The following is a 24,274-nucleotide window of genomic DNA, read 5'->3' on the forward strand; positions in this document are numbered from 1 at the left end:
AGAATTCCGTTGGATAACTTTTCCTCTCACGACAAGGCATTTCAATATACTGCCGTATTTACAACATAACCATAGTCACAAGTGTCGGAATTGACTTCGCCTTTGCGACTTTTTTATGAAAATGCGAAGAAGTATCGCAATTTAGTCTTGATTCGAGATCTTGCGAGCTTGGTTGGAATTCAGATTATTCTTCGTCAGTTGCTGCTGGATAATTCTCATTGATTAGACCTATAAGTTCTTCAGTTACTCATTTTTGGGCATTGTTGCATTAATATCATTGCTAAATGGTAATTTATTGCTTACTAATGTGTGGCTGAAATAGCATACTATTGTTTTACAGATTTTTACAATAGCTCAAAAATTCGGGGTACTGTTCAGTGACACTCAAATTCGATGCATGCGCAACACAGGGTCTATAGGGTCAAATTTGTTCACATCTTCAAAGTCCTTGTACAGTTCTACAAAATAATGTATAAATATAAAATTAAATCAGTTTTTGGAAAAATCGCATATAACAAAGAATATTTTCGTTATGGTGGTTTCTACTGTTTTTAAGTTGGTTTGCCACTAAATTGTCGACTGAGTATAGTCCACAAAACAGCCACACATAGAACGGTAACGGCAATGTTGACGACAGAACCACTTTTCTCAGCGCCTCCAGTGTTTGGCAGCCGAACCTAAGAGATATAGCGCGAAATTCAAATAGTGGCTGTTCGCATTTTACTTTTTTGTTGAAACTTTTCCTAGAGATCAATTACCCTAACACCAAACTGATATTTTTGCACTCGACGCGCGTTTCGCTAACAAGGTTAGCATCTTCAGAAGAAGAAAATTGATACACTATCAATTTTCTTCTCCTGAAGATGCTAACCTTGATAGCAAAACGCGCGTCGAGTGCAAAAATATCAGTTTGGTGTTAGGGAGATTGATCTCTAGGAAAAGTTTCAACTGTTACACCACAGGTTCCAATCTCATCATTTATTGTTATTGTTGCTTCACTACCGGTCAGGTTTTGATTCCACAGAAATCATCTGGGAAAAACCTTGACCAATCAAAAATATCAACAAGTGAAGCAACAATAAATATGTGAACTGAATTACCTCAAATTATGATCAACCATATTTATTTTCAGTTAAATTTGTGTAAATGTGGTAGGTAATGAAACTATATGAACTCAGTTCAAAATTTATTGGAAATACGTAAACCTCAACTTACACTAATGTTTTTTCAATAAACGATTCTTTTTCTTCAAAAATTTTTCATGAGCAGACAATATAATTGGATCAATGAAATCGCTGTTTGTCTGGGTGTTCAAAAACCTAATGAATTTTTTATCTCTTCCCCTAGTAACCAAATTGACTTTTCTACACCAAAAATACAAACAGCATCTAACAATCAGATGGCACAGTTTTGAATCATTGTCAGAATGATCTGGACAGTTGACTAGGTTAAAGGATAGTTGCTCTAGTATTATTTTCCTCAAAATTTGTGAAATATTTGTAAAATTACACAAACGCTTATTCTATTCCTTGTTGGTGTCCGGAAATGACTTTCTTGCTCTTGCTCAAAAGTGGAAGTTGATGGCTGGTTTATATAGCTATTATCACAGCTTCCATGACCTGAAAAATTACATGAATATATAATTTCTCTTTCTTTCTTTCATATATTGTGTAAAATTAACAAATTGGTGTGTATGATGAACATTCCAAGATTTTTCTATTCATACCTTGGGTAACACTGATAATTTCATTTCTGGAAGGTGTACCAAAACAAATTTCTTGCTCAGGTATGGAAGTGGAGGGCTGACACATGTCCTCATATTGTTCTTGGCCTATAAAATGAAATTGCAGCATTTGTATGGATTTTTTTCTATAAACTACATATATTTTGGAACTACAGTTTTACAATAATTCTTACCTGCCACAGAAGACCTACTCATTCTTGCCATACCTCTTGGTTCTTCGATAGTTTCTGAAAACATATAGAACACTATTATTCAACCACATGATAACATCTCTATTTTTCTGCAAATTCATATAGCAATACTTATGGTGCACTCGATAAGTGGTTAATCAAATTGTTGTTTAATAATGAGAATATTATGAATAAGATATATAAACTAGAATTGCAAGATATCGAAAGGAGTAAGGATTATGCTTACTTACCAGGAAGAAATAAAACAGGTACAGCATGTCATTTTAAACCTCTTCTGCTAGTAATTTTATCTTAAACAGCGAAATGTCTGTCACAAACTCGTGAGTTACAATAAATTGTCTCATGGGGTACATTGAAGAGTTCTTTATTGTTTATATTCTTGAGCCAAACATCGAAAACAGCGGGGTCATCTTTGGGAAACCGATGTTGACTACTCTCCCTATCCTCACAAGAAGGAACGCAGCACTTTTTTCGATATCGTTTATGTTCGGAAGTACTCATTACGATAAATAAAAATATGAAACTGACAGAACACAAGCAAAAACACAATTTGAAAAGGAAAACAGTCCCAAACCATATTTATACATTATTATCACAACAAAACTAACGGACGTCCTACCTAATTTAAGTTCATTCTTCTTCTGTAAACAGTAATTTGAATCATGCGCGCGCAGAAGGCACGTGATTCATTACAGAAAACTGGAGAAAACCCCGATAGTGTCGCCATCCCTGGTTTGGCAGCCGCGTAACATATAACCAAGTGTTCCCATTTAACTTACATTTCTATGTGTGGCTGTTTTGTGGTATAGTCGTATTTGAAATTTCCAACTTGGATCAACTGTGAACTAGTTCTTCCTCAATTTGTGGCTACCTTGTATACATATTGCATTGGATTATTGAAATATTTGTGAAAAACCCCTTCAAAATAAAGTTACTTTCAGAAATATTCAACTTCAATCAATCAGTCAAATTTTAGTATAATTATACTCTGAATAATCGGAAGCCCACCTACGCTCATGGCAAAGACCGACCCTTCCGGCCCGCTACATCCAACCCCTAATCGGGTTAGTGCTATCTCATTTTCTCCGTGCCGAGACATCTTCGAGTTTCCTAGTGGGAAGGCTTAGCGGGAGGTTACAGGTGAGAGTGCTGCTCCTGGGGCAAGGGAACTACGGGGCGAGTTATGAAGTTTATAATTAACTTTTTTCGAGGAAGTAGCTTTCAGTAAGGCACGGGGTGCAGGAAGGGTGTTTAATTTTGTTGATTAAAAGTTACTTCCTTGCGTTAGTTATACTCCCGCTAGGGAAGGGTGGTTTTTACTTGTCTTGAATATTTATTATGGTCCCTGTTACTATACCGTGCGATATCATTGGATTGACAATTAATATTATCGATAATTTTTCACAAATAGTTTTTTGTGACTTAAATTTTTTTTTGTGTGATCCAAATGAAAAAACGTTAATTTAGAAATATTGAAGATGATGATATTGACCTACTGAATATTTGATGGAATCGGCCGATACTTCTGAAGTGGAACCTTTTTCATATAGTAATAATTCTCAGTAAATAGGAAGTACATTATCAGGACTGCAAAAAAAAGCTTTTGGCAGACTAATAGTGAAGCAAAGAATATTTATTTAAGTAGTTACGGATCAGATGTTCATCGAATTTTTTTCAGTGACAGTGACCTTAGATAGACTTGATGGAGTGCATATTATTTGTTTTAATGAGAGAAATGCCTTACAGATATTCAGATCAGTATTTGTTGCAAAAAGTTAATCAAAAATATATTCAGTATTGAATGACAAAGCATATACGTATGTGATTCACAAGCATAGTTATTGAATAAATTTGGGACCTAGTCAACAAAATAGTCAAATTTTTTCGTTAATATTTTTGAGGGCGAATATGGGGTTAAATTAAATGATCTTTCTAGCTAGAACCAATTCATTATGAACAAAATTGAAGTATTGAAAGTTCTGGCTGATCTATATAAATTTTTACCTCTTGACTGCAAAATTTTTGGCCTACATCATTTTGGCCAAGCTAACGTTTCGACAAAAACTAGGTTATTTAGATGAGAATTTATGCGCTTTTACAAACAGATGTCAGATAATTTATTTTTGACGTCTCCGTGAGAAAGTATCTTCGAATTGAAAGATTATATCCCGAGGCCACTATTATTATCAAACGACATTAACCTTAGAATGTGATACAGCCTTGTTTTTGATGCTGGCAAGAGTATAGTTACATAGTCGATCGGTAGCCAGGCGTTTCGACGTGAGTGCTTTGTTCACTCAGTAAATCGGCCGATGTGTGAGTCGATGGTTCAAGCTCCAGGCTGAACGCTGGATTTTCACTTGCTATCGTCCAACTCGTGTTAAAAGGAATCGAAATTATTTCTAGATGGAGTGACATTTTGTTGTTCGCTCAAGGAATGAAATACTCTGAAAGAATTCCGATTTTCAATTATGGAATATCATTGACTTTGGGTCGATGATGGTCACTATCTTGCACTGATGAGTGGCTGATGAGCCTGAAACCGGTCTGCAAGTGTGCCCGTTCCAAAATTGAAGGTCGACTCTTTCAGTTGTATTGCCAATTGTATATGCATCTTCTGTGAAGATTCCTGCACTGACGCCTTTTGGATATAATCCAACGCCCTTCGTGGTACTAGCCAGGGGAGTAGTTGTTTTTTGATAGGCGTCAGTTCATCCAACCTACTGTGTAGGTATATTCGAGATTGGCTTGAACGTTTAAAGTTCATTTCTTTAGACAGGAAAGAAGTGAGTGAGTCTATTCCAGTGATTCCCAAAGTGGTTCAGATGTACTCCCAGGGGTTCACGAGAGACTCGACGGGGATCTACGTTGGCGTGACAAAAAATGGGGATTCACAATTCGTAAGCGGGTGTCCACAAAAATTTATGTGGTTTCGATAGTGAAGAACTAAAATATTGTAGGGAGATAATATTTTGAGAAGCTCAGACTGTTACAAGTAAAAACTTGCAAAATGTCGGGACTTGCAAAGCGCTGCCGCTGCCGTCCGCAACGCTTGTTCAAACGTGCAAAGGGAACGAAATACAACTTCTGTGTGTGCTTACAATCTTGCATTAACTTGAATTTCACTAGTTCGGACTTCCATTGTCTATTATATAAAATGATTTGAAATCCCTGAAACAAGTAAAAAAGAATAATTAAAAAGAATAGTTGAAAATAACAATTATATTAAGCAACAATAAACCTGAAATGAAATGATAGTGAAATAACCTACAAGTAAAAAATATAATAATTGAATAAATAAAAATTAAAGGAATGCAAAAAGAAAATAATAAAATAAAAAAATAAAAAAAATAAAAAATAAAAAAGTGTAGAGATTCCAAGTCACGTTAGTTCACGACGTTTCGATTGTTGGTATCCACAATCGTCTTCTGGTGATGACCAGAAGACGATTGTGGATACCAACAATCGAAACGTCGTGAACTAACGTGACTTGGAATCTCTACACTTTTTTATTTTTTTTTATTTTTTTTAATTTTTTTATTTTATTATTTTCTTTTTGCATTCCTTTAATTTTTATTTATTCAATTATTATATTTTTTACTTGTAGGTTATTTCACTATCATTTCATTTCAGGTTTATTGTTGCTTAATATAATTGTTATTTTCAACTATTCTTTTTAATTATTCTTTTTTACTTGTTTCAGGGATTTCAAATCATTTTATATAATAGACAATGGAAGTCCGAACTAGTGAAATTCATCACGAAACATTGTCAATCACCTTCAAACAAACCTTGCATTAACTTGTTTGATTCGTCACCAATATAAATATATACTGATATATTTTATTTTCATCACACCAAACGGGAAGTCTAAATGAAATGAGTGAGAATTGATTGCTTTCTTTTGCTGTATGTCAAAAAAAAGTTGGATGGAATGACTTTTTTGATTGACAAACTTCAATTTTTTGGTATCCACTCACAGCACAATCAATTAATTATTTACTTAATCAATTCCCACTTTTGATTCATTTGAAAACTGTTAATACGTAGTTGGAACGCAACTGCAACGCAAATTTCCATAGTTAGATCTAATCCTCACATTTTTTGTTGAGTTTTGGGAATATTGTAAAGATATAGCTGCAGGGGGTCCACCAGAACCAGCAACATTTTGAAAATGGTCTATGATTTAAAAAAACTTTGGGAACCTCTGGTCTATTCGAACCTTCACTACATCGCGAAGGTCCATAAACGGTCCCATAGCTAGAAAAAGAAGGCAAAGCCCCGCATTACTGTGACAAGACGAGAGAGCGCCCGCTATCTCGGAAGATCCCTGGTGAGTTCGGAGTCATACGAATATGAACAACTTAGGATGATGCCTTATTCAGGAGGAATCTCTCAATTAATATAGTGATGACTACTCTTAGTTGGCTTCTTATTTGTGTCTTTTGGGTCTCGAAATAAACAACAAAAGCCAACCACGATCAGTATTACTCTGTAACCTGTCACACCAGACATGAAATATCCTCCCTTCCCAGTGAAGTCAATTTTCAATTATTTCAGTTAATCAAACTTATGATGGTCACCATACACGAATCTCCGGAGATTCCATCTCTGCTGTAGGGTAATTAAACTGTTGACCCTCGTGCAAAAACGCCGTCGGATAGAATGGTGTTGATTAATGCTCGTTATTAAGCGACAACCGTTTCAACAGTTTTTTTTTGCCGAGCAGCAGTGATCTTATTTTATTTTCCAGCCGACCGTAGCGACTGCGACGCTACTTTGGTGGGCCGGGCCGGGCCGTAATTAGTCCGTTCCAGGGCCGACGTAATGATCCGCAGTGGCGGCAAATGGCAAATACAGTAGCTATTATCTCACATAGGCGTAGGGGAATGAGAGAAAAATTATCGATTCGAATATTTAACTTTGTACAAAAAACATTTTATTGAAACATACTGTTTACCGCCAAGTCTGATACTATTTTCCATAGATTTGTGATGTCTTTCGAAGGAATATGGTTGGTCCCGCTCTTTTTCTGTTTTTTATTGATGATTAGTGTAAAACCCTTAGCAGATTTTCTTTACACAGATTTCTAATGATTAATCTCTCAGTATAGATGAAAATGATAGATTAGATTTCTTTGTAACGATGTTAGAGTTGCTATATTAATGAAATATACTCCCTTTTATTTTTTTTGAAAGGGTCAACTTAAAAAATTGAAATTTGGGATAATGAAATTAATGCATGAATACTTCATTTTGAGGTGAAATTGACAGATGAAACTTTCAAGATGGCGAGATATTCCTTATTAGCAGCCATATGGCAATTCCAACAACCCGATAAGGTTTGTTAAGTTATTATTTGTTTATAAAAACGACAAAAAATGTCAGTACGACAATGAACATCATTGTTCAGTTAGAATATTCTCATTTAGTTTTCGGTTTTACTAGTAGAAATGTACCACGTTAACAATCTATCAATTTTGGGAAACCATATTGTAGGACCTCTATTTATTGATCAAATTTCAACAGGGGAATTGTATTTGAATATGCTGGAAACTACTGTTGGCCCTCTCATTACTGAAATCATCGAAGCGAATCCTAATGAATTCGATATGGATATCGTATTCCTACAAGATGGAGCACCACCACATTACTCCAGACATGTAAGAAACTATTTGGATACTACTTTTCCCGGTCGTTGGATTAGACGTCGAGGTCCTACAGAATGTCAGCCCGCTCGCCAAATATGACACCTTTGGACTCTTTTTATTAGGATATATGAAACAAAAGGTGTACGAAACTGAACCTGCTTCAGTACTGGATATATGGCAGAGAATAATAAATATTTGTAGAGATATTGACGTTACTTTGTTCGAAAATGTGTGAAATATTGGATCGGCTATTCATATGTCAAGAAGTTCAAAGCAACCATGTCGAACATCTTCTGAACTGACCTCAAGCTTATTACCTCATATTATGTAGTTAAATGTCAATGTATTCAGGCAATTATTGAAAGTTCCGCCATTTTGTAGTAGTTGAAGATATGGACATTATATTCTAGGGTTGTGAAGCATTTGTCAGGAGCTTCAAAAAGATGTGTCACAAGACCCCCTTTTCAATTAATTTTTTTTCTCAGATGGCGCCATCTTGAAAGTCATCTGTCAATTTTACTTCAAAATAATCAATTTCATTATCCCAAATTTCAATGTTTTGAATTGGCCCGTTCAAAAAATGAAAGGGGGAGGACATTAAAAAAATGCACTGTATATGTTACTTTGAGATTTGAGCTAGAAAAGAATTTGGTTTTGTGATATGGCAGCTGAGGCTATTTATTTAGCTCAATATAATGGGGACATATCTCATATCCGTTCGGTTATCAACTGCTGTATATAATGTTGGGAAACCTAATCATGAGTTAATAAAGTACTTGTTTTACGAAAGTAACAATCAGAACAATGTCCTTCAGAGAGTGAAGGTCATCATGTAAGACCTTATTTAGACATATCTGTGTATTTCGAACAGACCAGAATGAAAATCACAGTATATACAACTGGAAAAACTAGCTGTATAAAACCATCAGTTCTGCGAGCCCTATAGCAGATTTTTCGATACAGAAAAAAATCCCGAATAATAAAACTCCCAAAACACTTTGTGATACCTTAGTTGAGAAAAAACCACATTCAATTCATGAAATTCTCCCGAATTCTTGTTTATATACATTTATTTACTGATGCCCATTTCAATAATGCATTAACGAACTCTCCAAAAACAAAAGAAACGATCGAATTTGAACAATGTTTCAAAGAATTTTTTACTTTATAGAGAAGAAAACGTCCTTTTTCCATGAATATTTTTTTATAAGTAAACTAAATGTCGAATTTCCATCTTAAAGCTGAAGGACAGCATTAACTCTACTAGTTGATGTGATAGGATATGTTGATAAATCCACTCCTATCAAGATTTCAATAAAGAACAAAATTTTAAGATCTGTACATAATTCAAAATCTGGTTCTTGCTTGTGTACACCCGGAACTTTAGTATATAATGAATATTTTACAACAGGTAGGTATATAATCATATATTTATAACACATAAAAAACATATGTAACTAATTGCCTCATTATAGCAATCAGTCAATGCATGAATCAATAAAAATTAACTGTGTTAGGTACTTTTTTACATACGTGTACTTACCTAAAGTGCATGCATAATTATTATAATTGAAAAATATCACGTGGTCGTGGAAAAGTATAGAGTTTACTCGTCAAAAATCATTTTCTGATGCTCTATATCTCTATAATATCACCAAATTCGACTTCGTATTTCCTACAGGAACTCTCCATTCATCGCTTACAGAAGATTTTGGTAAAACAATATGGTCAGTTTAATTTAGGCCCAAAATAATTATACGAATTATGTATACATTTTTCTCCATATGAATCAATCGCATAGATAATATGTCCTGGTTCTGCTACTTTATATACTTGCACCAGAACCAGATGGTGTTTTTGGTCCATCTGTGAACCCACAGGTATCTGTTTTCAGTATTTTCTCCTCTTGGAGGATCAAGTCTTACCTAATCAAGAGAATGACTTTATATGGAAAGACCTAGTCGAGTCTTGAAGACATTCCCAGAATGTTGTGGCTTTCAGTGTTCATCAGTAGTCTGTTACACTCCGCAAAAGCTCTGTTTTATGCAATTGGCACACACTTCCGTCTGTTTTCCGTCTAATATCTTTCTCAGCAAAGATGTGGAGATGAGTTGGGTCTATAACGATTTTTATGGCCGTTCACGGTGTGCTGTAGATGGCACCATATATTTATATAGTTGCCCAAACCTGTTTTTGTATACTAATACGAAGTTTCAATTCAGCAGTTCAATGTTAAACTTTCATCCACTAAGCAATTATTGATCACTGTTTCGTTCATCACGTATAATCATATTAGATTTGTTTGGATCCTAAGAACCAAGATGTTTTACATATCTTTCGACATATTCTTATGGGTAATCTGGCTTTGTACGAACATTTTCCAAGTGAGCGTGAGTAAAATAATATATGTACTATCCCGTTCAAAGGAACTTTCTGATACCCACTGTATATTTGATTAGTGAAATATTTTTCTTGGTGCAGAATCATTACCGAAACATTGACCAGCTCCACAATTCCCTTTGGGGATATCAGCCACGTACAACTAGTTAGTTCTATTGCGTTCATCGGTGACCACAAGTTCTCGTAGTTACGTCACTGGCGCGATAAACACGTAATGTCTGGCCTGTCCGGCATCGACCAGTAGATAATTCCGTGCCCGCGGCATCCACTAATTAGAGCGTGCAGATGGCCCGGTGACTGTTTATCATCCGCTCCGCACCCCAAGCGGGTCGGAAAGCCCCTCGATCTGATGCCCTTTCAATTATCGGAATTACCGAATGCGCGTGCATGACAGTTCGACAAAAAAAATTAAAAAATAACGTTCCTTCCTTTTGTTGTCTCTATTTCCTATCGGATTTCCGGAAGAGAATCTTGAGAGTCAAGAAATATAGGGCGAGAACAGAGGGTAAAGAACATTATGGATGGTGGAAGTAGGAAAGATGTAGTTGTTCATGAATATTCTTCTTGACAAACGAAAAGACATTAGATTAGGAATTGGGTCCTTTAACACTGTTCATAGTTCTGATGCTCCACTTCGCTTTTTCCAGACTTCTGAAAACATTAAACTGTAAAGTGACATATACCGTTCCAGACGAATTAAATGTTCTTTGATTCTTTTGCTATTCGCCAGACGTTTGTTATCTCTAAAATAGAGTTTTCGCAGAGTATTCTTTGAAATAAGTTTCAATAATCTGTTCAGTCTGATTGATGTATATTTGTGTGGCACTCCCCATATCTTATTTCATAAATTACGATTTTTCAGTTTCTGTCATCTTGTCTTATGAGTTAACTGAATCTTATTAAAACAAGCAGGTTTGAATGTAAATTTTCCTTTTAGTTTTTGATATTAGTATATTTTGAGTGAAATGGAACAACAATAAACTTTTTCGTTTATGAAGAAACTCCCAAAATTTACGATTCCTAATCAGCCAATCGACTGTTTCTTTTAGCTATGTTCCTGATATATTTGCATGAAATGAACATAATAAACCTATAGACAAAAAACTGTAGTCCACCACTTTTTATTATTGTTGACAATCTCAGGAATGTGAAAGTTAATTTCTATAGACATCTAATCCATCTATAGGATCCAAGTCCATGGAAATTATACTCGTTTCTTACTTTCAGTTCAAATCTGCTCGTGAATGAAGTAGCCATACTCGAAAGGAGACGCCCTCTTGCGTCTGTAAAAATAATTAAAGCAGTTCTGTTTCATGCTAATTTGTATGAGTTAGATACATACTTCGAGTACCGCACTATTCACATCACGATTTCTAGAAGGTTCCTCAAATGTAGGATAGTTTTTGGTAAAGGAATATCTGAAAATAACGAAGATATAATAAATGATACTAAAATCTCTCCAACTATTGATCTTATGAAAAATTGATTGTAAAGTTCTGGAAGATCAGTTAGTATAGAGCATAAAGCATACTATAAAGTTGTGACAGGACTCCGTATTAAAGAACAGGATGTCATTCATATGAAGCTGAAACAGGATTGATTCACGGCTTGAACCCTGGAGTACAAGAGGGTTGATAGCAAAAGAATTAGAAGATACAATGTCGATCATTTTCGTTATCACAAATAGCAGTCTGTTGGGTTTATATTTAAGTGGAAGGTGTTTTGTTAGTGAATATCCCTTGTCTATACGAAAGATTAAATAAGTTAAAGAAAACCGATACAAACTTTTTCCTCATTGGATTTGATACCAAGAAGGATTGCTCTGTTTGTTTTCAGACCATGGGTGCTCTATACGGACTCATTTGTCATAATTTTCAGGAGTTTCTGCTCATATTTCAGTAGAAAAGAGATAGAAGTCAAGATTTTCACTGTCTCTGCCAAGCACTAGAATGAACAAGATCCAGTTGAAGATTTTTTTATTTTACTCTCACCTGTACGGTGCTGCTTGAGATTTCAAAGTTGAAGTTTTTGATGAAGCAGTCGAAGTTGACAGACGACAAAATAGTATATTAAGATGTGCCCGACTAACTACTTCAGTCGAATTGTAATATGTCCTGCGTCCCTTTTCAACACACAACGGATGTCTCAAAAAAATAAATAATGGGAGCCGTATTCCACTGAAGTAAAATAAGTGTTTGGACTCGCTAGGGGAAAAGATGGCCTTTTTCCATCCCCCATTTAGTATCCCTCGGAGAAACGATATGCGCGACGTGCATAACTCCCAGTCGGGCGTAATGCGATGTAGTAAAAGCGGCGGCGGTATACGACTGTGGCGGGGACGTCGGGTAGATCCGCCGGCAGAGATATGTGATTACGGCGTCAATTAGAGAGAAGCATGCGAGCGAACGAATTAGCGGCGGTGGCAGCGTGCTCATTGCTTGGTTCCCGTATTGCCACCGGAGGCGCCCTATTATCCCTGGACAGAGAGGGACTGCGGCTACGTTGATGATATGCTGAATCAATGAAAATGAACTATTTATTGGACAAGCACTCATAGAAAAGTTGGCAAACCGTAGACACATGTTTCTGGCTACTTAGCCTTCGTCAGTACGGTACAGCCAAGTGTAAAGGATAGAAAATTCTTCGTTGCAAAAAAGAGTCGAAAACCAACAATTCGTCATCAGGAGCCAACTGCGCATTCGTGTCATCGTCGAAAGACCTTGTGATCACCTGGACTACTCCCAAATGAGTCACGGCTGTAGCTCTAGCGACCTTCGTGACATCCGGGTCCAAGATAAAAAAAACGGATGTTCTTCTTCCGACAATGACATGAGTCCGCGGTTGGCCCCTGGTGATGAATCCGTTTGTTAGACCTCGACCCACTTTCGCAACAAAGTGTTGTCCTCTACACTCTACACCGTACTGACGAAGGCACAGCCAGAAACATGTGTCTGCTTAACCTGTTTAGTTTAAAAAAGTGTTTTGTGTATTTGAATACGTGATGAATTTTCATCAAATATCGGCCACTTCACTCACAAGCTCCGACAAAAATCACCAGCGGTGGTCAGTCAGTTGATTTGATCATTTCGAAATAATGTTCTAAAATTCATCTAATGGAGGAATAGTTAACACCTGCATTTTTGAAAGATCTCGACAATGTTTCTTGATCAGTGTTAGCTTCAGACTTCCATTGCCTATACAATGTTAACAGATTTGAAATCTATCAATACTTTCTATAATATGCTAAAGAGAATACAAGATCTAGTAGTATTCAGAATTTTCCCACTTGACATTGTCAGTTAAATTTTGATAATTTTTGTTATTTTATGTTTTTTATATCCGTTTTAAAGCCATTTTATATTTTTCTTTCAAATTAGTAAGTTCTACATGCATATATATAACAAGATATAATCTCATTTTTGTAGTTGTCCTGACGAATAATAATCACGTGACAAAGAGAGGAAAATGTAATTGATTATTTTGGAATGAATATATAACAAATAGACTTTGTACAACACAGTCAAGCAGAAATAATATTGTATCTGTTGTGGACATTATAAAATCATCTGGATCGATTGGGAATGATAAATGTTTGAAAAAGAGAGTTGTCAAAAGCTTCCTTATTTACGAACATTCAATGATGCTCACGAGAAAATTGATATTTACACATAAGCAAGGTTATACCAAATTTGTAGATATATAAAAAAGAAATGTAGCTAAACTTAGATAAAATATGTAGCAACTTTGTAAGTGAACTAGTATTAGAGTTATGAAGTTTCGAAATTTGAACATGTTAAAATGATTAATACGTATCCAAGCAAAGGAAAGGATTTTCAATTTTTTTGTCAACAAGAGATTTTTTGCCAAGCCTCTACAATTATTGAAAATCAATTCAGAAAACAAGTACTATAGAAGTTTATATATATATATATATATATATATATATATATATATATATATATATATATATATATATATATATATATATATATTATAGTCATTAGATATATATTCGTTCCGTTCCTTTGTTACACAAAAAAGTCATTCCGACCCTGTACTAATCCCTTAGCGCTAGTCGCTATACGACCTCGATTCACGAAACGCTTTCGTTTATTTATTTTATCTAAGTCTCTGGGAACCTTTGAACGCGCTTCACTTTTTCAGTTGCCTCTGCCTGTTCCGTAATACTACTCGATTGTTTTTTTAGTCGAATTACGTAATCGTCAAAAACAAGTTTCGCGCAGTTGCTGATTTCAAATATTTCTGAAAGTTAATCGGTATTTTTTACAGGAACGACCTTTTGTAGCAAAATATTAAATCTGTTTGGAAAAATGAAACTATTGTGTAACCATTTTCTTCGAATATAATACAACTTTGAACAGAAAGTTATTTTGGCAAACTTTCATGTAAATGCTACATTCTCAGAGGCAAATATCTGAATGAATTTACAAATGAATAAAGTAACAGCAAACAATGTATGTCACGACCAGTACATAAAATATTCAAAGTTATCAAATTTTGACTGACAATGTCAAGTAAGAAAATTCTGAATATTACTGGATATTTTGTCTTTATCATAATTTAGTAGGTACGTATAAATTTTGGTTGTCATAATTTTTCTATTTTGAATATGTGGGTTTTCATGATCTTTCGAATAAATATGCTCAGATTGCTCAACTAATGCACAAGAACCAACATTTTGTCTGCAGTTGCTCTAGTGCGAGTTAATGCAACTATTGAGAGGTCTATGTGCCTGCCCTATATATGTTTTAGGACATATACAAGAAATTATATATACTGAATTGGATTTTTGTCTGAGAAGCAAAATTTAGGTAAGCTTTGAGTTTACTTTAGAAATAGATATTTGTTAATATTTATTTAAGGAAACATTTAATCTAGTATAAGGTACCTAGCACATGTGCTTTTCACTTGTTGATTATTTTCAAATAATTTTAAATCGGTTTAGTATTACTTCATGAAGTAATTTTCAAGTTTTCAGTCAAATGAGCTTTCGTCTCAGAATAGAAACTTCTTTCAAACAAAACAAAATGAGTTTCAAATTTGCAATATGAATAATTATATGAAAACGTTTGCAAAACTTCGACTATGATGTTAGTGGTGTCAAACTTTCGAAAGTTAGAGATTTTTTCATATAATTAGTAATTTGGAAGATTCCCACATTTTTTTGTATGAAGAAGTAGAAATCGAAAACCTTTCTTTCCCAAAGACTATTTTTGAAATGTTCCAAACTCATTTTACTTTGTCCTGAGACAGCCGAAAGCTTGATATAGAGTAGGTTTCTTTTTCAAAAATAAAATAAAATTTTGTATATATAAAATAGAGCTATTTTCATTTATTTGGAAACTTCAACCTCAGAAATATTGTAGGCCTTCAATTTGTTTCGTACCTACTTGTATTTCTTTTTGTTGGTTAATTTCGTGAATATAATGGTATATTTTGAATTTTTTGCGAAGTCGATTTCAAATTATGTTCTATGAATAGCTCGATGTGTTCAAATAAAAAGAAACACTGAAAACTTGTTTGCGAGTTTTATTTCACTATGTATTTGAAAACAATTTCTGGTCAAAAATGAGACGATTGAATTATGTATATTATCTTTTTGCCATTGACATTATTTCTGAAATAACTGAATTGAGCTGATCAGTATTAACCATCAAATCTTTTTCAAAAAATACTTTTCCGACGGAATCCAAAAATTTAAAGCAATATTTGTAATTTCATAGGAAAAGTACGTCACGCTTCTACTGGGTATACCAGTATATTGGAGAATATTAAAAAAACGGCCAATGCAATAATATAACCTATGGAATCATAGCCCGGGGTGGTGCATATGAAAATTCATTAAAAATTGCCAGTTCTATTCATGACTACGCAATAAAAATAATTAAAAAAAAACTTCAGTTACTAAATTTGACCTAAACAAACAAACAGGGCAAGCTAAATGAAACCGTTTAAAAATTTTTTAGATTTCCATCAAAAGATCAACATATTATTTATTCATTTGATACATTTCTCCATTTCAATTTATTATTATTTTTCTTTTTTTTTTGAGAAATATTCATTAACAGTTGACATAACCTTTATTTTTCAACTTACTCAGTCAAACACAAGTGTGTTGTAGACTGTGTTTAAATATTATGCATGTACCAAATTTTACTTATTTATACATTCCTTTGATATTGTATATCTGTTTATAATTTTGAATTTATTCGAATCTAGAAGTTTTATACAATAGAATTGAATAAAAAAGAATAGAATATTTATTTACCAATATTTGATACAATAGTGCGTACATTTGGCACGTCACTTAAATACTATAGAGTCATGTAACAAAATAAATAAAAACTGATTCATCACATTTTTACACATGAAAATATTTTAAAAATATGATTGTATAATATTACTTATACTCGTAAAATTCACAAAAAAAACACAGTTGTATATGGCATTTCTTCATCTTCTAATGAAAGTTCGATGTGACAAACATTGTATTTTCTATATTTTTCATAAACAGTAAACTATCAAAATTTTGCTACATTCTGTAGATTATCCTACGACTGAAATAAACACCCATAAATATTCCAGCAAAGAATTCACGGATCCGAGCGCCGCTAAAAAAGGTGTTTCCCGCCCACATTCGGCTCGCTCTAATATTTGCGATCACCATAAAATCTGAGCGCCGGAGACCGCATTAAAGCAGCAGGCTGCGGCCCGTTGCTTTCCTGCATCAGCGGTGACCGGTGAACAGCGGTTCGAGTGTTATCGCTCCTTCCTGAGGTTGGTCGCATAAAACGGGTCAGTATGCTCGTGGAGCGGAACAATGTCTTTATTGCGGTTTTCAGAAATACGCCAAGTGGAAATGTCCCTTTGTTTTTATCTCAATCGCGCTGGTTGTGTAACATAATGTTGAAAGAAGTGACGTAAGACGTATTGGAAGACTTTGGCGGTTTTATCTTTGTATTAAATGATCAGTTGGAAATGTATTTGTACTATGTGAGAAAACCTACTTTATTGAGATTCATATAGTGTTTATTTGCCATCTACATCTACCTTATTGATAGGCATGCTCCTTTAAAATAAAAAACAATAGATAACATCCAAAATTCCTGTTCACGGTTCATTTTTGAAATTTTAAGAAAAATAATTATATAAACGATATTGACTGATTAAACGATAGGAGAGCGTTACATGCTGCAAATAATTAATGGGAAAGTATACCATCTTACCTTACTTACACCGGAAGATAATTTACAAACTGACGTACATAACCTCAACATGAGTAATAAAGTCCAACTGACTCCTTCATCCTTCAGAACAGAGTTTTTCAACTGTAAGATCACAAATTTGATATTTTACCTACTTAAAAAAAGAATACTAATTGGACTCATATGTATGGAATATCATTGAAACTGCAATATTTTCACATATGAGTTATTACAGTTTCTAAACACTCTCAAAGTCCAAAAAAACCAATACATAGAAATGAACCGGCAGCGAACTGGTCCACGTGGACCAGTTCGCTCGTATTGGGTAATTTTCACTAACCGAGTTTTATGATTGGCTGAAGAGTCATAAAATTAAATTTGAAGGCATGTTACGGTGACGAATAGAAATCGGGGAATGCGGGGATGGTTACCACCGTCGTGTTCAGTTCAAGAATTGATCGCGATTTGAGTGTTGAATTTCGATATTACTGCAGTTGTATTAAAATTTTTGTTATCTGTTTAAAATGTGGCGTCCTTGGACAAGTAGTAATAGTAATAACGAGTGTGATAACAACGCAGACTTTTTCCTGTGTAGTGATTCCAATAGCGATGGTGAATAATGCGAAAAAGAGATACCAGTGAATACCAGTGCATTTGAATATTGAAACACATAGAGTATGTTTCAATGTATTTAAGAATCTACGTCTCTAGTTTGGTTTCGAGAGAAATAAACTTTTACAAGCAACATCAGATTTGACCGAAATTCCTTTCTCAACTGGACGTAAAATAGTCAAAAATGAACCTTATGAACGCAAGACGCGATGTGATATAGGATTACCAAAACCTTCACAAATCATTGAAAACAACAATATACGACTGTTACAAAAGCAATGAGATTCCTACAACTGAAATCATAAGGAAGACATTGAATACCTCCAATCATAACGCGAGCTGCTATGACAAAACTCTTCAGAATTGGATAAAGAAATTAGGATTTAGATTTAAAATAATAAACAAAAGTCAAGCAGTTATGGAAAGCGGAAGAATAGTGGAATTGCGTAACAAATACTTAGAACAAATAACTAAATATAGACAAGAACAACGGCAAATTTTCTATTTGGACGAAACTTGGTATGACACTCACGACACAGTTACGAAAGGGTGGACTGATGGTTCAAGAATGTGTACGCCTAACATGCCCCCAAACAAAGAATCGCGACTAATCATTGTGCATTGCGAAGAAAGTAAAGGATGGGTTCCGAATTCTTTGAAATTATGTGGAAAAAACTTGAGAACTGCAATGTTGACTATCGTAAGAACATGGAAGTTAATATTTTTGAGGAATGGTTTGAAAACACACTGATCCCAAATATGCGAATAGTGTAATAGTTCTTGACAACGCTCCCTATCATTTGCGACGGCTCGTCAAAGTACCGAATAAAAATTCGAATATAGTAAATAAATATATTATAAAGAGGTACATATGATATGCTCAAGTTCTGGTTGAAATAACAAATCCTTGCCTCCTTTGTTAGATCTACGATTTTGTAGGTACGTGTGGCAGATACCCGACGGAAAAACAACAACCCAGATAACGCTGCGCAGAAAGCTGAAGTAAAACCATCAAATTCCTGGGCAACATCTTCAGTTTGTAAAATTCGTCGCAAGTAGTAACTTCCTATATATGAAAAGCTGAAATTAATTTAATTCGGTCGGGATGCCCACCGACAAACCGGCTTCGAAGTACTAGCTCCTCGTCTATCAAAGATAATACGTTGCATGCACAGGTGTCTGAGAGTTTCACTTCAAATGTCTGTGCGGCATCAGCTGGATTAGTTTTTTTTTTTTCGTCTGGTATCTGCTACACCTACACCTTACGTGAGAGGCAATCGTTTGATATTTTCTCCAGACCTTGGGCATGCATTTGTATTATTTCAGGTAAACTAGAAATCAGTCACCGCCAGCAGTATGTTAAAATGATTCTGGTAGTAAATTCACAAAATTTTAAAATACCTTTCCACCCGTATATACCATAGGATGTAAAATATTCCCTTCGTTCTTTGGAAAATCAAATTAACTCTTACGGAAGTGAATCGTTCGATTTCCAGTCGACAAAAATGCTCCGTTCACGTTCAGTTCCGCTTCTTTGAAATCCGACCAAACGTCTGAACAAATTATACGAGCTGGCTGCAAACTAGGCAAAAGCCGCCTATCTCACAGCCGTAGCACGTATTTCCTCTCAGCTCTTGACCCGATCCGTCGAGAGATTCAGCCTCCTGCCTCCGCGCTTGTTCGGCCACTCTTATCCTGCCTTGAAAGAGATGAAGCGGAAAATGGTAGCAGGAAAATTCGTGCTGCAATCCCGCTTCTGAAATCTCGGGAGTGGCTTACGGAGCGAAGTGAAGTGAATGATGTGAAAACGGTCTCAGTCCGGGAAGGAGAGCGTTCTCGAGTTGTTTGAAAGAAAATACTATTAAATTGACCATGTGTGCAGAAAACTGAATTGAAGAAAACGATTTCGAATGGAGATGCCCTCTAAAAAAGAGGTGAACTTGAAATAAAGCAAAATGCAGTATTTATTCAAGTAACATTTTATTACGGTAGTTTATACAAAACTGCAACACGTGTTTCGCGATACAATAGCTTCCTCAAACGTTTTCACACTGACTCAAGTCTACGTTGATAACAAATTTACTATAAATGAAATAACCTCTACAAGCATGTGACATGAGGTATTGAAACTTTGGAATGACAGATGTTTTGAGGAAGGGCCAGAGCACTGAGTCAGAAACTTAACATCATATTATGGCCTCATTTAATACTTTACTGTTGAATAACTTTTGTCTCATCATTCTCCAAATGTTATCTGAGAAAAATATTTTTCAAAAGAAGCACTGGGTTATCTTTGAAGAGAACTCAACCCAAACTACAACTACCCTCAGGGCAGACGCACGCATTAGGCGACCGTTTAGAAAGCCAAATTTTTGGGCACCGAAACAAGAATACTAGTCACTTTGCTGTCTTTGTTATATTTGTTAATTAACGAAATTTTTTGTTTACAGTTAAGTTCAAAATGTTTTTTCTAATTAATTGTTTTAATCCAAAACGAGCACTTTTTCCAATCACCAGAAATTCAATACTCGTCATGAAACACGTTTCACCAACAAAGTTAGCTAACAGCATTCCTCAGATCCCATCATTTTTTCAGGTTGAAAAGCTGAATGTATTTGGTCGAGCCACCAGTGGAGTGGAGAGTCGAATAGACCCACTGTCTTCGGATCTACCCATTACATAACTCACCTGTTTCTCTGTACAGGTTTTTCCCGAGATTTGAAATTTAGAGCTGAATCCCCATATTTTCTCATTACAGTAAAGGAGGTCCTCTCCTATCGAAAATGGATCTGAATATGGTTTCTTCACAATTTCCAATGATATTTTTTTTAAAATTATACCAGCTTAATTTTTCCAATTTTTTGAGAGTTATTTGAACCTTTACCGAAATGATAAAGCTGTTACCTTTTTTATTCTAATTAGTATTCTATTCTTTTTTTCCAAATGTAATGAATCATTTCATCTTAAATACTTTTTGGAATATTTTTTTCTTAGTGCTATATGAAATTCTTTCATGTTTTGTCTCTTATGCTATTATACATTATCACGTCCCGCTTCTCGTACTTACACCCTTCTGGTGTGCTAGTAGCCACTGCCGTCCCATTCTGCATTCGGATTGTCGAGTATTTAATTGAAGCAATTAGCGGTCTGGTATTACGTCCTGATCTCGGCAATTAAAACGGGTAAACACAGAGGTCTGAAAAAGTAATTGTTCTAGCCTTTGATTATTGCGCTCGATCTTCACATTTAGTTATCGGCGACAGCAGGAGATTAAGAGAGGCAAAGCTGATAAAAAATGTCGTTGAAATTAGAATTTGGGTTAAGTTATGTTTTGAATTGTATAAGGTCTTTCAATAGGGACTTCCGTACTTTGACAATGATAACGGCCATTTTGTAGAAGCTACATTTGCCAAATCATCATAAACGAATAAAGCATTCAACAACACGTGCAAATAATAAAATTATTTTATCAAAATGGGTGTTTTCTTCGTACATCGTTCCGAGCGCTTCGTCCTACAAAGAGGACTATCCTAATGTGGTGGATAAATTTGAGTCCACTGGTTCAGTGAACGATCGGTCAACAATCGTACGTTGACGAAATGCAAGATCAGCCGAAAACATCACCAGTGTCTATGAGGGTGTGCAGAAGAATCCGAAGCAGTCGACTTCGCGTCGCTCACAAGAACTCTGCCTTTCGCAGACCACGACTTGGTGAATTTTGCGTCGTGACTTGGGCCAGTACCCCTACAATAATTATCTTCAGCGATGAGGCCATTTCTGGATGAATGGGTAATCACAAACAAAATTGTTAAATTTGGGATGACACAAATCCACGTGAGATCCAAGAGCGTCCAATACATCCCGAAAAGGTCACTTTTTGGTGTGGATTTTGGGCTGGCGGCGTCATCAGTACATATTTTTTCGAGAACGACATAGTTATGAAAAATTAGACGTTTCAGATGTGCTCCACTCAGAGAAGTCGTGTTAAATTTCACACAAATGCTATGAACAGGTCTTTCAAACTAATAAAAAATCTAAATGATATCTCACACTTTTTTTTATTCAAATTTGAAGGTAGGAAGTGTCTAATGAAAGACCCACGAGTAATTCAGAAGCGGTGAATGGTATATGACAAATCAAGATACTTGATAAATGATTCATTGTTGTCGAGAAATTATGTTTTCATGCATTTTTCATTGGCGATGCTTTTAGTTTGGAGCATTGAAACTTCATGAATTTGAATTGACTTGAAATGAAAGACACAAGATATTTTTATTGCATTTTTTGTTATTACATGTGTCTAATACTGCTTTTAGGTATCTTGCAGATGAACTTATACTTTTTTGTGATGTTCATATATCTTTAAAGCGGATTGCTTTTTTCGTGGTGTTCTTGTATTGGACTGAATATTTATTAGGTAGTTGAGTAATGAACTTTTATCTCGAAATAGGTGTTTGCTCACTTATCGAGTATATATCATCTATGCCAAAAAAATATTTACTGTATAAATGTTCTCATTATTGTGTATGCTTTTTGTATCACACCGTCATTTCCATATATATTTTTTAAGTTTGATGCTTTTTCTCGTAATGTTCTTATATTGGATATAAAATATATTTTTCTTTTTATGTGATCAAGTAAGGTAATTTTATCTCAAAACAAGTGTTTGCTCACTTATCGAGTATCATTTATGCAAAAAAATGTATTTGCTGTATACATTCCCTCTCTCTTTTCATTTTTTTTCAACCGAAGTATACGCTGGTAAGGCCCTATCCCACGAAGCCCCTATACATTCGGGAGGGCGCGCCAGCATTATCAACCAACGACCACTCCTCACACCGTGGGGTAAGTGATCATTGGGTCTGAGAATCCTGTGCGCTGAGCAATCGCAGTGAGCCAAGAATGACAGCCTTCTGCATCTGTCCGGCTAAATTTTCAGCCTTAGTGCGGCAGGCCGGTATGATTTTAACATTCGAGAGTAGAGAGGGCATCATTCCACCAAGGACCCCAATAATCAGAACAACCATCTTGACAAAGTGGTCTGGAAAGAGTTTGCGGAGTTCGAAGAGAAAATCTCGACAAACCACCACCACTGAGGGTGGTGAAAGAATAGTTCCAATAAATTCGGCTCTTCTCGTTCCCCACAACGGATTCAATATCTCCCGAAGCGTAGGGCAACACCGGTGTCTCAACAATACCGTAAGAGTGCCGTAGATTGTAATATAGCACTCTAAGGGCCGCGTTATATCGATGAATATAGGCGAGACCGCATATGCTGGACATGCTGATAGCAAGTGCATTATGGTCTCAGCGCCTCGCGGCAGGCCCGGCACCTTGTGTCAGGAACCTCTATACCCATCACGCGACTGCGGTAGACTAAGGTGTTGAAGACACCATCCTGGCAAGCCAAGATGAACCCCTCAGTTTCCGACTTCAGCCCACTCGACCTGAGGAAAGCAAAAGTCAGGCTTTTGATAAGCCAAAGTCTTCAATGTTATTGAAGAAGACCCCATGCATTGGCTTATCCTTGTGTTTCCGCAGCAGTGAGGTGATCTCTGCGGCTTTTATATGAGCTTTTTGCTGAACGGGTTCCAACTCGGTGATGGAGTTGTGGTCAACTCGTTCAGTGTCGGGAACTAAAACGAGTTCATCATCTAGTCGGGCAGCTGCCCCAAAGAGAAATGCTCCAATTTCTGCTCTCTCATGTTCACGGACCATGCAGAGAAGGTCCTATTATTATTATTAGTATTATTATTATTATTATTATATAACTTCAGTTCACCCCCTCTACATGTTGATAGTTGGCAGTTAATAGAAACTAATGAGGATTCATCGGCTGTGGTGTCGATGAAATTTATGGAATGCGTCGATGTAGACCGATAATGACCGATGGGAACAGTTCGATTGAATTTCGATTACATTTATGGGTTAAGCGATAAAGAAAAACACGCACGCACCATCCTTCATTTCCTCGTAGTATCTCAACAATATTTCGTGCTGAACACCAAAGCGTTTATAAATTACTTCTCCGCACGCATCTGGTCTGAATTTTACAGAAACAAAGGAAAAAGGTCACGGATGGGCCACTATATCAAGCGATGACGGCTCCACACTTTGGCCTCTTCCACTTTCCACTCTGTCAAAAATTCGGCGAGGTACAGGAAGGCGGCAGAAGAACGTCAGATGTAATTACAGACACAACGATAACGGTGCGGTCGGCCCACCAATAGAGAGAGACTCAGGACCGGCTTGTAAATTAGTATTTTCTGTTCACCTTACCATTTTAAAAGATAATATTTGAGATTGCTTCTGCACCGGGATAAAATATAATTATATTTCTTCTATGGTTATTGAGAAATTGAGCATTTTTTGATGAGCAAGAAGGCAAAATAACCCTAACTCATACCTTCGAACCCTTCACCCTTGTCCAAATTCATAACTCACTACCTTG

At 35.7% G+C, this 24,274-nt stretch overlaps 2 protein-coding genes across 5 annotated transcripts in view; one reads left to right on the forward strand and one right to left on the reverse strand.

The window, feature by feature from the left end:
* The window catches only part of LOC111509010 (nucleolar protein 4), a 363,566-nt gene that overhangs the window by 116,812 nt on the left and 222,480 nt on the right, over positions 1–24,274 (forward strand). The window lies entirely within an intron of this gene.
* Positions 862–2,743, reverse strand: LOC141484957 (uncharacterized). Of its 2 annotated transcripts, XM_074180690.1 has the most exons (4): positions 2,166–2,743; positions 1,918–1,971; positions 1,727–1,831; positions 862–1,619 (listed from the first exon to the last, which is right to left on the reverse strand). In XM_074180690.1, exons 2-4 carry the CDS (start codon positions 1,946–1,948, stop codon positions 1,480–1,482), a joined length of 276 nt encoding a protein of 91 aa, XP_074036791.1. In that variant the 5' UTR covers positions 1,949–1,971; positions 2,166–2,743; the 3' UTR covers positions 862–1,479. The 2 variants fall into 2 exon arrangements, with proteins under 2 accessions (XP_074036791.1, XP_074036790.1); XM_074180689.1 differs by lacking the exon at positions 2,166–2,743 and having other exon boundaries at positions 1,918–2,138.

Source organism: Leptinotarsa decemlineata, unplaced genomic scaffold (genome assembly GCF_025532065.1).
Source record: "Leptinotarsa decemlineata unplaced genomic scaffold, Ldec_3_MD MMD2_tig00026299_RagTag_RagTag, whole genome shotgun sequence".
Lineage (NCBI taxonomy): Eukaryota > Metazoa > Arthropoda > Insecta > Coleoptera > Chrysomelidae > Leptinotarsa > Leptinotarsa decemlineata.